At 43.3% G+C, this 13,484-nt stretch overlaps 1 protein-coding gene across 2 annotated transcripts in view; it reads right to left on the bottom strand.

The window, feature by feature from the left end:
- Positions 1-13,454, bottom strand: part of OGA (O-GlcNAcase) — a 40,173-nt gene extending 26,719 nt beyond the window's left edge. For both annotated transcript variants that reach the window (XM_033184870.1, XM_033184879.1), the window contains exons 1-5: positions 12,572-13,454; positions 7,989-8,040; positions 6,532-6,629; positions 3,571-3,701; positions 1,150-1,321 (exon numbers count right to left, since the gene is read on the bottom strand). In XM_033184870.1, the coding sequence (XP_033040761.1) occupies positions 1,150-1,321; positions 3,571-3,701; positions 6,532-6,629; positions 7,989-8,040; positions 12,572-13,346 (1,228 nt within the window). In that variant the 5' untranslated portion in view covers positions 13,347-13,454. The remainder of the gene's footprint in view (positions 1-1,149; positions 1,322-3,570; positions 3,702-6,531; positions 6,630-7,988; positions 8,041-12,571) is intronic.
- Positions 13,455-13,484: the final 30 nt, after the last annotated feature.

Below are 13,484 nucleotides of genomic sequence, written 5' to 3'. Positions count from 1 at the left end.
CATTTAAGAAATTCATAAAATCTGATACTTTTCCTTCAACAGTAGTACAGATCAATTCTTATGATACTACGGTTACTAGAAATACAAGTTTACTAAAGAAACAAGAACTGTAGCATTTTCTATAGAATTCTGAATTGCCCACTTTTCTCAGTTACAATTAAATGCAAACAGAATGAATTGATAATATCATAACAGAACTAATACAAGAATATGCCAAGGGCAGCTGGGCACAGTGGCTCACACGTGCAACCCCAGCATTTTGGAAGGCTGAAGCGGGTGGATCACTTGAGCCCAGGAGTTTGAGACTAACCTGGGCAATATGGCGTCTCTACCAAAAATAAAAAAAATTAGCCAGTTTTATAACCCGGTCTCTAAATAAATAACACAAATTTAAAAGTAAAAGTAAAAAACATTTTTTAAAAAGGCATATACCAACGGCTATTAGTACTCAACTGCAACTTAAACTGTAACTCGCAGCTAATTAATTCCCAGTATAATCTTAAAACTTTTGGGTACTAATGTAGTACTCAAATAAAGTAAGGTTCCCGGCTCATAATACACACAAAGAAAGTTAAGTAATTTAGTCTAAAATTCTTCCTGAACAGGGAAGTCTGGGGAAAAACTTCTCGTAAGTTGAATTTTGAGAAGCAACTAACAGACTAAAATATTTTCAATGAAAGAAACCAGAGGGGCAAAAAGAAAGGAAAAGAGGAAAAACTGTTAAGTTTTCTATGCTGACTACTTGAAATAAGAGCCCAGATGGAAGTGGGAGGAGTGCAAAAAGGGACAGATATGCATGGGCAGAAAAAGGGGACAAGTAGGAGGAAATGAGAAGTGACTAAGGTAAAAAGCAAAGTAACTTGGTTTTTCTCCAGTTTTCATTTCAATACTATCCCTCTCTTAATATTGACAAAGTTCATATACTTCCAGTACTAAAAAATACATAGAAATCTTTTGTCTAGTCAGTTGTCATTTATTAGTTCCTAAAATTTTTCCAATTTAGGATCTTGAAAAATATCTTCTAAAAAAAAATTCCTACTTTTATACACTAAGGGAGGAGGGAAATGGAGAGACAATGGGGCCCATGGTCCTTTATAAGTTACATATTCTAAGAAAACTAGTTAAATATAAAGCCATTATATACAATACCTGTGGGACAGAAGAGGAAAGTTTCTGGCTCTCCTAGGTACTGATAGATTTCATTTGTGATGGAGACCTGGGCATGAGCAAAAGAACTGAATACCTCTTTGTCTGCTGCACACATATTATGGTCTATATCATCAAAAAGCAAAGCAAATGACCTGCACCCAAACTGAGAAACCTAGGAGGAGAAAAAAAGAATCAAGAGTAAAAAAATTAAGAATTCCAAACATTAAAGTATAGAGTTAATAGTTATACTTAAAATCCAATATTTTCCTTACTAGAATGTTGAAAGACAGGTTGCTTTTACATTTTTAATTAAAAAAATTCTAAGTCAAACAGAGTTTTGGGACCCATTTCTCATTTGGGTTTGAATGCACTACAGGTTAAGTATTCCTTATCTGAAATGCTTGGGACCAAAAATGTTTTGGATTTTGGGGTTTTTTTTTGGATTTTGGAATATCTGTATTATATTCAGCATCCCTAATCTGAAAATGCAAAATCTGAAATGCTCCAATTATCATTTCCTTTGAATTTTATGGAGCTCAGTTTCATATTTTGGAGCATTTCAGATATCTGAATTAGGGATACTCAACTTATATGACAATATGATCCAACAAGTTTCTACAAAGAGGCCTAGCCTCTTGGCTACCTCATGGGATGCTGACTGTAGAAGACCCAACAAAGTCAGAAAAATACAGAAATATGAATAACCTTAAGACATGAAAAAGCCAGGCTGTGTCCCAGTCCCAAAAGGTACACTGATCCCTTTGCAGATAAACCTAACCAGGTATGAATCAGAAAGAACAGTAGAATTTTATCAAATAGGAAAACAGCTTCATTAATGAAAATTTCAACTGCCTTAAATTTTTACCATTTTAATGCCACCCACATAAATCTTTGTCTAAAGAAACAAGACATGTATATAGAAAAACCAGCAAACTTAAAAAACAGGAAAATAGGGCCAGGCGCGGTGGCTCACGCTTGTAATCCCAGCACTTCAGGAGGCCGAGGCTGGCAAATCATGAGGTCAGGAGTTCGAGACCAGCCTGGCCAACATGGTGAAACCCTGTCTCTACTAAAAATACAAAAAAAATTGCCAGGTGTGGTAGCACACGCCTGTAATCCCAGTTACTCAGGAGGCTGAGGCCAGAGAATTGCTTGAACCCAGGAGGCAGAGGATGCAATGAGCTGAGATCCGCGCCACTGCACTCCAGCCTAGGTGACAGAGCAAGACTCGGTTTCAAAAAAAGGAAAATGGAAGCCCCCTACATTTGACCAAAGGAAGTGTGCAGCTTTTACATTAAGCAAACTTTACACTCAATTAGGTTCACCTAGTCTGTTTTTCTTCTCATCTTGGGAAATTAGCCATTTCCAGACATCTCTTTGTCCATTAATTGAAGAAACTAATGTCTAATAGGTGAAACCCTGTTTCTATAATCTCAGTTGTAAATTCAAGCCAAGCAGCCTAGGGTATATATAATTTCTCAAAATGTGGTTCTTGACCACCAATCACCTAGATTCCCGGTCCCCACCTTATCAATTTGGGAAATAAAGTCCAGTAGTCAGCATTCTTTTAAGCTTCACTTCTAATCCATTCTTTTAAGGCAGTTCTTACGCAAACTGAAATTTGAGAAGAACCAGTACCTCCAGTAAAGCTCTTTTTACTTAATTTGGAAAATATTCCTCTATCAGAAGGATTCAAGGCTGGGTGTGGCAGAGTGTGACTGTAATCCCGGCAATTTGGGAGGCTGAGGTGGGTGGATCACCTAAAGTCAGGAGTTCGAGACCAGCCTGGCCAACGTGGCAAAACCCTGTCTCTACTAAAAATATAAAAATTAGCCAGGCATGGTGGTGTGCCTATAATAGCTACTAAGGAGGCTGAGGCACGAGAATCGCTTGAACTCAGGAGGTGGAGGCTGCAGTGAGCCAAAATTGGGCCACTACAATCCAGGCAAGAGGGTAAGACTCTGTCTCCAAAAAAAACACATTCAAAGTAAAAAAATTCTTATAGAAACAAAGAAATACAAGGCCAGGCATGGTGACTCACACCTGTAATCCCAGCACTTTGGGAAGATCATGAGGTCAGGAGCTCAAGACCAGCCTGGCCGCCATGGTGAAGGCCTCGTCTCTACTAAAAATACAAAAATTAACCGGGCATGATGGCACGCACCTATAGTCCTAGCTACTTGGGAAGCTGAGGCAGGAGAATCACTTGAACCCAGGAGGCAGAGGAGGTTGCAGTGAGCCAACATCGTGCCACTGCACTCCAGCCTGGGCAACAGAGCGAGACTCTGTCTCAGAAAACAAAACAAACAAAAAAAGAAAGAAATATGAATTTGATTTCTTTTTAACATCATAAAAGCAATTGAGCAAACTTTTAGTTTCAAGTACAGAGTCAGGAAAAATGAAAAAAAAGTAAGGAGTTACCTGGTCCAATTTACGTTTCAATGTGGATACTTCCTTGGGGTTAGAAAAAGTGATATCCAATCCAGGTGAGATCGCATAGATGAATTCTATCTCATATTCTCTTGCAGCAGAGATGAGAGTCATAAGTTGCTCTAAAGAACAGAGTCCATGTTTTTAGAAAGCAGAACAGAAAACTAAAAGAACTTTCACTGAAGGTTTAACTGAGGAGGTTATTTCTAACTTACAAAAAAAGGAAAAGATCCTTAGATTTTACAAATTGTCATGTCCAACTTAACAACAGGCCATACAAAATGGTACAAGCCTGAAGTGATTTAATGTCACAGTAAGGAAAGAAGAACAGTTTTCACACCTTTGAAATCTGAACCAACAGAAAATAAGAGGCCCTTCTTTTTCACTTCCAAATAGTTATCCCTTTGGGGAAACAGGCTAAAATCAATAAACATTCTCCTCCCTTTCATTGCCATTTCTCAAAAACACTGAATTAACTGTCAATTCTCTTACTGAACTTAAGCCATTTCTACTTCCTGAAGCATTTGAAAGGCATAAAATGCAGCTGCTGCTTTTTTATTTTGAGAGTCTTGCTCTGTTGCCCAAGGCTGGAGTACAGTGGTACGATCCTGACTCACTGCAACTTCTGCCTCCTGAGTAGCTGGGATTACAGGCATTACAGCTAATTTTTGTACTTTTAATAGAGATGGGGTTTTGTCATATCACCCAGGCTGGGCTCGAACCCCTGGCCTCAAGTGATCCACCTGCCTCAGCCTCTCATAGTGTTAGGATTGCAGGCATGAGCCACGGTACTGGATCTTGCTTTTTTTTTGCCGTCTCTGAACAACTAGAATTCCTAACTAAATAAACCTACACATAACTACTTTATAATATGAAAAAAGAAAATGCTTTCTTAAGAATCAGGGTAGGCCAGGCCCAATGGCTTATGCCTATAACCCCAGGACTTTGGGAGGCCAGGCAGGATTACCTGAGGTGAGGAGTTCGAGACCAGCCTGGCCAACATTGTGAAACCCCATCTCTACTAAAAATACAAAAATTAGCCAGGCGTAGTGGCGCATACTTGTAATCCCAGCTGCTAGGGAGGCTGAGGCAGGAGAATTGCTTGAACCCTGGAGGCAGAAATTGCAGTGAACCAAGATCGTACCACTGCACTCCAGCCTGGATGACACAACAAGACTCCATCTCAAAAAAACAAAACAAAACAAACAAAAAAAACAACAGAATCATGCCTGTAATCCCAGCACTTTGAGAGGCCACGGCAAGTTAATTGCTTGAGTTCAGAAGTTTGAGACCAGCACAGGCAACATGGCAAACCCCCCTCTCTACAAAATATACAAAAATTAGCTGGGCATGGTGATCTGCACCTGGAGTCCCAGCTACTTGGGGGGCTGAGGCGGGAGGATTGCTTGAGCCCAAGAGATCAAAATTGCAGTTAAGGCACTGAACTCCAGCCTGGGTAACAAAGTGACAAAGGCTGTCTCCAAAAAAAGAAAAAGAAAAAGAACCAGAGGTATGTCATGGCCTTCACAATCTTGATCTGTTTCTATCTATGAGAAAAACGTTAATTATAGATTTTAAGCTTTTAAAATTATCAACTGACAATTTTCCTAAATCAACTTAAATACTACTACTATATACCATAGGACATATTTTTGAATAATTTTCAGCAGTATCTCAAGATAGTCATTTTTACTCTATTTTAATTATTGATCACATTAAGTTTCCAGCACCACCAGAAAGCAATTAAGTTAAAGGCACACTTAAATAGAGTAGTAAACCACAACACTAGATGGAGACGGGATAAGTTGTAATTGCTTCTTCGTAATTCAAGAAAACTTTCAGCCTTCTGTGCTTTGGCTGGGCTCTGTAACCAAATATCTTGTTAGCTATACGTGTATACTATTTAATTTCAAGTACAAAAATGTTCCACCATTCACAAGTTCCCAAAGAAAAGCACCTCTCTAATTTACTCAGGTGGTTCAATGCTATACTACTAACTTTTCAGCAATTTTATGTAACCAACTCAACGTAAGTATACCCATAGCAGGCCGGCCGGGCAAGGGGGCTCAAGCCTGTAATTCCAGCACTTTGGGAGGCTGAGGCAGGCCGATCGCTTGAGGTCAGGAGTTCAAGACCGCCCTGGCCAACATGATGAACCCCCATTTCTACTAAAAATACAAAAACTGGCTGGGCATGGCAGCAGGCGCCTGTAATTCCAGCTACTGGGGAAGCTGAGACAGCAGAATTTCTTGAACTCGGGAGGCGGAGGTTGCAGTTAGCCGAGACCACACCACTGCATGCCAGCCTGGGGTACAGAGCAAGATTCTGTCTCAAAAAAGAAAAACAAATAAAAACAAAAAAACCCAAAGACAGCCTATTAATAGCTTCCCACTTTCCTGGACTAGGGTAAGGATCAGTAGTTGTTGACAAGGCCAAGCCATACTAGAGCCTGAAGCAAAAGGAACAATCACTAGTGCTGATCCTATCTTTATCTAAAATTTTAGCATTGTTTCCATCATGAATTTCTGCATTAATTTTGTTTTTAAAAAATATTGCATAAATTATTTATCTTGATTACTTTTTTGGGGGTCCCTTAAAATTTGCACCCAAGGTACGTGCCTCACTTGCCTTGCCCTGGGCCTAGCCCAGCTCCAGCACTTCTTTGCCCAGTGGCCCACTGTTTATTCCACTGGCAGAAGCAAGCAGCACAATCTATGACCACAGAATAGGTGGAGTCAGCCTAGCACGCCCATGACATCACACGTATGGTCATGACCTTGCTAGCGCAGAGCACTCTTTCAATCTCAGCTAACTGAATAGTTACCAGGTAGAAGAAAAGGAAACTACCTACAAAATAAAAATAAAATGTCATAAAATTCTTGTACAACTACATTTAAAATATAACTTTTCTTCACAGATTCTGAATTTATGGATTAAAAAGAAAAAGATTACCAGCTTCCTCCACTGAATACATCTCTCTCCAAAACATCCTATGTTTGTAGTCATCTTTTGGGGCATACAAGTATGTATTTAATTCCCATTTCTGGAGCCTTAAGGAGAAAGAAAATTACATATGTATAAACAGGCAACATTTATAGGCTGTCAATCTCCATTTCCCTCTTTTTGGACCATATCCATCTCATACAAAGCTAATATTCTATGACAGTAGCTTTTAACCTTTTTGTAATCAGTGGAATTTTAAAAATGAAGTATTACAGGCCGGGCGCGGTGGCTCACGCCTGTAATCCCAGCACTTTGGGAGGCCGAGGCGGGTGGATCACGAGGTCAGGAGATGGAGACCATCCTGGCTAACACGGTGAAACCCCGTCTCTACTAAAAATACAAAAAAGTAGCCAGATGTGCTGGCCGGCACCTGTAGTCCCAGCTACTCGGGAGGCTGAGGCAGGCGAATGGCGTGAACCCGGAAGCGGAGCTTGCAGTGAACCACGACAGCGCCACTGCACTCCAGTCTGGGCGAAAGAGTGAGACTCGGTCTCAAAAAAAAAAAAAAAAAAAAAAAAGTAAGTATTACAATGTATGCCAACATATAAAACAGTCTTAAAAAACATAACAGCGGCCGGGCGCGGTGGCTCAAGCCTGTAATCCCAGCACTTTGGGAGGCCGAGATGGGCGGATCACGAGGTCAGGAGATCAAGACCATCCTGGCTAACATGGTGAAACCCCGTCTCTACTAAAAAATACAAAAGGCCGGGCGCGGTGGCTCAAGCCTGTAATCCCAGCACTTTGGGAGGCCGAGACGGGCGGATCACGAGGTCAGGAGATCGAGACCATCCTGGCTAACACGGTGAAACCCCGTCTCTACTAAAAATACAAAAACTAGCTGGGCGAGGTGGCAGGCGCCTGTAGTCCCAGCTACTCGGGAGGCTGAGGCAGGAGAATGGCGTAAAAACCCAGGAGGCGGAGCTTGCAGTGAGCTGAGATCCGGCCACTGCACTCCAGTCCGGGCGACAGAGCGAGACTCCGCCTCAAAAAAAAAAAAAAAAAAAAAAAAATACAAAAACTAGCCGGGCGAGGTGGCGGGCGCCTGTAGTCCCAGCTACTCGGGAGGCTGAGGCAGGAGAATGGCGTGAACCCGGAAGGCGGAGCTTGCCGTGAGCTGAGATCCGGCCACTGCACTCCAGCCCGGGCCACAGAGCGAGACTCCGTCTCAAAAAAAAAAAACAAAACATAACAGCTCTGGGTAAGGTGAAGCCCAAAACCTTTCAGCTCCCCAGGAAAAGTCTGAAAACCAAAGGCCTAGGTGAGGAAACAAGGGACCAAGGTAAAATAACTTCTGTAATTGAGAAACTATCAAAATGCACCTGGGCTATTCACTGTTAGTATTTCTTCAAACAAAAGAAAATGTTAGGAGTTTAAGGTTCTCTCTCCTTCATAAAATAAAAATCTACCTTCTAAAGAGTTCTTTTCTCTGTTCCATAACCCAAGGTCTTCCGTAAAATCCTAGATTGAAAGAAAGAATGAAATTATATTCAGTTTTAAAATGTGGTAAGCTTTATTGAGAAAAGTTAAAAACATACAATACAAGCCTATTTTGTAAAAAACATAAAATACACCAAATCAGAATGATATTTAATAAAATACTAAGGTTCCTTTATCTTTGGGTGGTGACATTAAAAGGTGACTTTTATTCCATTTTTGCTTAGGTACATTTTCTTATTTTTTCTACTATGACATTAGTTACTTAGGTGACAGTTATTTTAAAACAAACATCTATCATTTCTTTTCACTGTTGATAAAGTCCAAATATATGTAAATCCAATTTTGTAAGAGATCTCAATCTTACAATGGTGAAGGGCAGCAATGTAATACAAGCTGCCAACAGTAACAATTACTTCCTAGAAGGATTAAAACTGCTTTAGAAAGGGTGAGGGGAGGCCAGGTGAGGTGGCCCATGCCTGTAATCCCAGAACTTCGGGAGGCTGAGTCAGGTAGATCACTTGAGGTCAGGAGTTCCAGACTCACCCTGGCCAACACGGTGAAACTCCGTCTCTACTAAAAACACAAAAATTAGCCCAGTATGGTGGCAAATGCCTGTAATCTCAGCTATTTGGGAGGCTGAGAAACAACAATCACCTGAACCTGGGAGGCGGAGGCTGCAGTGAGCCGAAATTGCGCCACTGCACTCCAGCCTGGGCAACTGAGTAAGACTCCATCTCAAACAACAACAACAACAACAACAACAACAACAACAAAAGGGTGAGGGGAGATCAACATGTAAAGCAGTTAAAAAAAAATCAGAGAGCCAGGCCTGGTGGCTCAGGCCCGTAATCCCAGCACTTTGGGAGGCCGAGATGGGCGGATCACAAAGTCAGGAGATCGAGACCATCCTGGCTAACACGGTGAAACCCCGTTTCTACTAAAAAATACAAAAAACAAGCCAGGGAGGTGGTGGGCACCTGTAGTCCCAGCTACTAGGGAGGCTGAGGTGTAAACCCGGGAGGCGGAGCTTGCAGTGAGCCGAGATCCGGTCACCATACTCCAGACTGGGAGATGGAGCAAGACTCCGTCTCAAAAAAAAAAAAAAAAAAAATCAGAAACTTAATTTTATGATCGTGCTCCTTTTTTCAAAAAAAAAGTTCCTGGCCAGGACTGAAATTCCAACTACTTGGGAGGCTAGGGCAGGAGAATCACTTGAACCCAGGAGGCAGAGGTTGTGGTGAGTCAAGATCCGCGCCATTGCATTCCAACCTGGGTGACAGAGCAAAACACTCTCTCTCAAAAAAAGTTCCCGATACAATGATAAAATCACAGTGACCAAAAAATGCCTGAAACCACATTCCCAAGAAATTCAACAGCCTAACTGGCCCAAACAACAAACTCTCACGCAATCTTAATTACAGAGCAAAGGTCTGAATAAATAAAAATTCAAGAATGTTACTTCTGGTCCTAAATGGAAAGAATAAACAAAGAAAACTCAAGAATGTGACTTGCCCCAGAGTATCCTATAAGAGGACAAAATATTAGTTATGCAAACTGCAGAAAACAAACTTGCAGACTGATGACCTAAATTGTTGAATAAGCAACAAACTAGTATCTAGAACTCCCCAGTGTGCTTATCACAGCTCAAATTACACACTTTACATCTTGTCTAACCTTTACTTTCCACCTGTCTCAATCTAATCATCAGTAAGAGATAAGGACAGCCTCTCAAGAGTACCATGAACAAGGTTAATAAAAGCATTCTGAACACAAAATGTTCTACATAAACCCACACAGTCTATATAAGAGAATAGTCTAGAACAGAAATTTCTGCAATGTATTTTAGCTCCAGCCTCTACGCAGAATGACTCCACTGCACCACAAAAAGGACAATGACAGACCAAATTAAAATTCATTACATATCAATGTATAAAACTGTAGCACTTTCATTCGGACAATCTAATGTTACCCTCTCACAAGTGATATAACTTTTTTTTTTTTTGAGGCAGAATCTCGCTCTGTCGCCCAGGCTGGAGTGCAGTGGCACGATCTCTGTTCAATACAACCTACACCTCCAACTCCCGGGTTCAAGTGATTCTCCTGTCTCTGCCCCCCAGGTAGCTGGGATTACAGGTGCCCACAACCATGCCCAGCTAATTTTTTCTATTTTTAGTAGAGACGGGGTTTCGCCATGTTGGCCAGGCTAGTCTGGATCTCCTGACCTCGTGATCCGCCCGCCTCGGCCTCCCAAAGTGCTGGGATTACAGGCGTGAGCTACCGCACCCGGCCAATATAAAATATTCTTGATTAGGCAGACCTATACAAGTCTTTAGCATCCCTATGGCACTTGGCATTGTCATTTTTTTCTTAAGGAGTAGGCATCAAACATCCTTTCAGAGTTGCTCCAATATAAAAAAAGACTTTCCAAATGTCTAGCTTCAACGTTTTAATCTTTAGAAACCCTACCTTGGCTATTTTGAGAGTCAGGTTCATGGTTTCGGTTGACTGGCACCACAAAGAGGAAGCAATGCTGTTAACGTATGAGTTAAAAACCAAGAAAGTTTTGTGATGGAAAGAAAACAAGAAAGAAATCCTAGCAGTAACCATAGTATTTCCATGCTCATTCATTTTAGGGCTGGTGCCAACCAAGAGGTATCAAAAAGTAAAAAAAAAAAAAGCCAGGCGAGGTAGTTCATGCCTGTAATCTTAGCACTTTGGGAGACTGAGGCGGGCGGACTGCCTGAGCTCCGGAGGTGGAGACCAGCCTGGGCAACACGGTGAAACCCGTTTCGACTAAAATACAAAAACTTAGCCGAGCCTGCGTCTGTAGTCCCAGCTACTTGGGAGGCTGAGGGAGGAGAATTGCTTGAACCCGGAAGGCGGAGGTTGCAGTGAGCCGAGATCACGCCACTGCACTCCAGCCTGGGCGACAGAGTGAGACTCTGTCTCCCCCCCCCCGCAAGACCAAAAACAACAAAACACAAAAAAAATCAGTGCTGGCTCAGGTGTTCAGTCACTAAGAAAATATACAAGGGCACGGGAGGGAGGAAGAATAAACGACAGAATGGCAGACAACTCTGTTCTTTAAATAGGAAGAATCGCCTTTTAATGCTATTCCAAACAAACCAATTTAAACCAAATGAGTTTTCTCCTTTTATTACTTAAGGTATAATGGGCTGGCAAGTTTCCTTAGACTCATTCCAGTCTAGTTTCGAAATTTCTCAGCACTCTCTCATCCCCACCCCCAAGATCTTTGACAACAAAAACCAGATTCTTTTTCTAAAATCTCCCTACACTCAAGCCAATAAATACATCGATATAAGTCACACAATGCAATCATTTTTGATGAACACTATATAGTAGTCCATTTTGATGAACACTATATAGTAAAAAACTGCTATATAGCAGTTTTCGATTCTGTAGTCCCCCAAATTCTGCAAGACAGTTAACTTCGCTGAACTCTTTCACGCCTTACTGTAGCAGCAAAGTAGCCACAACCACCACCCATTTTTCACAAAATACTCTAATTCATAAGGTGAAAAAAAAATAGAAAAGCTGATGTTCTCAACCTCGAGAGCAATACTTTTTCCATACCTTTTTGGTTTTTAAAATATTTTTTTTACCCTTCTCCACGCCATTACATACGAGAGAGATATAAAACAAACATCTAGGAAACTCTGAGTCGGCCAAAATACTTCAGAAAACTCAAATATACGCTGTAATTGCGGAAAGAGCAATAATGTAACCTATTCGTGCCTCTATAGAGCTGCAAGGTGGACTATCTGTCCATTCTTATCCAGAAACTGTGAAAACAAGCATCTGGTAATTTTCCCTCACTACCAAAAAAGTCCATCATTCTTTTCGACTGTAAATGGGAAAAAAGGCGAGAAGGACATTTTTAACGCCACTTCTGCGGTCACTAAATTCAAATTCTGCATCTCAGATACTTTGAGAATCTGTGATTAAAGCCAAAGCTTCATCCTTCGACAGCAAAGTACAGTAGCTGGGAAAGAGGGTAATTTTCTAAGTTGCAAATGAATCTTTGCGAGGGTAGAGGGAAGCAACAAAAATATTCTAAGCAAAGTGGACCCTGAAATACTATAGGCCAACCGTGCTTCTCTTCACTCTAGAAGTACAAGCACATCAATGTGGATCGATTTTCCACAAAAGTGGTGACAGAGGAACTACACACATTTTTTCAATGGAACGCAGACAACCCTAGGGAATAAGATCCCAAGGTACAAAGAAGTAGAACTCAGAGGCTAACAGAGCACCAGACTCCTAACCACCGCCTCCTTAGGAGCTGACTTGGCTCCAAGCCCAAGACGGGTGGGGTCAGGCTTGTGAGTGGCCAGGGGGGAATTCGACGCCGTCTAAGGACGTGCGAGAAGATTCGGCCCAACATCTCGTCTCTCCCCCTCGCTTTGGCAGGGCCACATTTCAAACCCAAAGGCTTTCCAGACTTCTACAGCCTCCAAAAGCCCCGCCACCACCCTCCTCCCGAGGACAGAACGTATCAGTGCCAAGGTGGGGCGGGAAGGAGGGCGCTCACCTTCCACCACGCCACACAGGAACCGCCGAGCCCCTCCTGCAGCCCCGGCCACCGCTGCTCCCCCAGCCCCGGCGGAGTTGTCTTCTCCGGGTGCCGGAGCTGCCGGTGGCTCCAGCGATGCCCCCGCAGAGGCGGCAGGGTTGGAGCTGAGCTCGCTCTCCCGCTCCTCCAGCGTCGCTTGATTCTCCTTCTGCACCATCCTCCTGCCCCCGGCCGCCGCCACCTCTGCGGGTCCTCCTCGGCCTCCGTCCGTTGGGCCACAGGCCCGGAGCCCTGGAGAGGGCTTCAGCTCCAAGTGTGCGCCCCTCCGGCTCCTTCCCCTCCCCCTCTGCCCTTCCCCCTCCCTCTCCGCAGGGACCCGAATGCCCGGATGAAAAGGGCGGCGGCACCGGCGCGAGCCCTTTGTCAGCCGCAGCCTCAGCTTTAAGCTGGGGCGCCAGAAGCCTAAGCGGAGAGCGAGGCTGTGACCTCTTGTTCCCTGGAAGAAGACGGCCAAGGGTCCTGTCCTCGTTCTCAGCCTCTGCTGCCCTCCCGTTGATCTTAGTTCTTCCGCCGTTTCCCCCCGAATCCCCGAGCTCTCCTCTGCTGCTGCCTCCACCGCCCGCTTCCTGTTTATCCGCACTGCGCTTGCGCTGCAGACCGGCTCAGACCGGTCCCCTCCGCCCGGCTCCCCCGCCTTTTTTGGGGCTAGCCTATTAAGCTCCGCTAGGTAGGGGGAAATAGAACAGAGGAGGCGCGAAAAGCAGAAGGTAATGAAGGCAGTGGAATGTACCATTCCTGCTTGCCACCCTCCGGAACAAGCCTGACACCCTGGGACGGACCATTACCCCGCCCGAAGGAGGGGAGTATGGGAGGAGGCTGCGGCAGGTTGGGGCAATAGGGAGAAGGGGGGGAAGGTGAAAAGGAGAGGTGT

This window comes from Trachypithecus francoisi, unplaced genomic scaffold (assembly GCF_009764315.1).
Source record: "Trachypithecus francoisi isolate TF-2019V2 unplaced genomic scaffold, Tfra_2.0 Contig01579, whole genome shotgun sequence".
In the NCBI taxonomy this organism is placed as follows: Eukaryota; Metazoa; Chordata; class Mammalia; order Primates; family Cercopithecidae; genus Trachypithecus; species Trachypithecus francoisi.
Note: the sequence above shows the minus strand (reverse complement) of the source record. Positions and strands in the feature narration are given on the sequence as shown.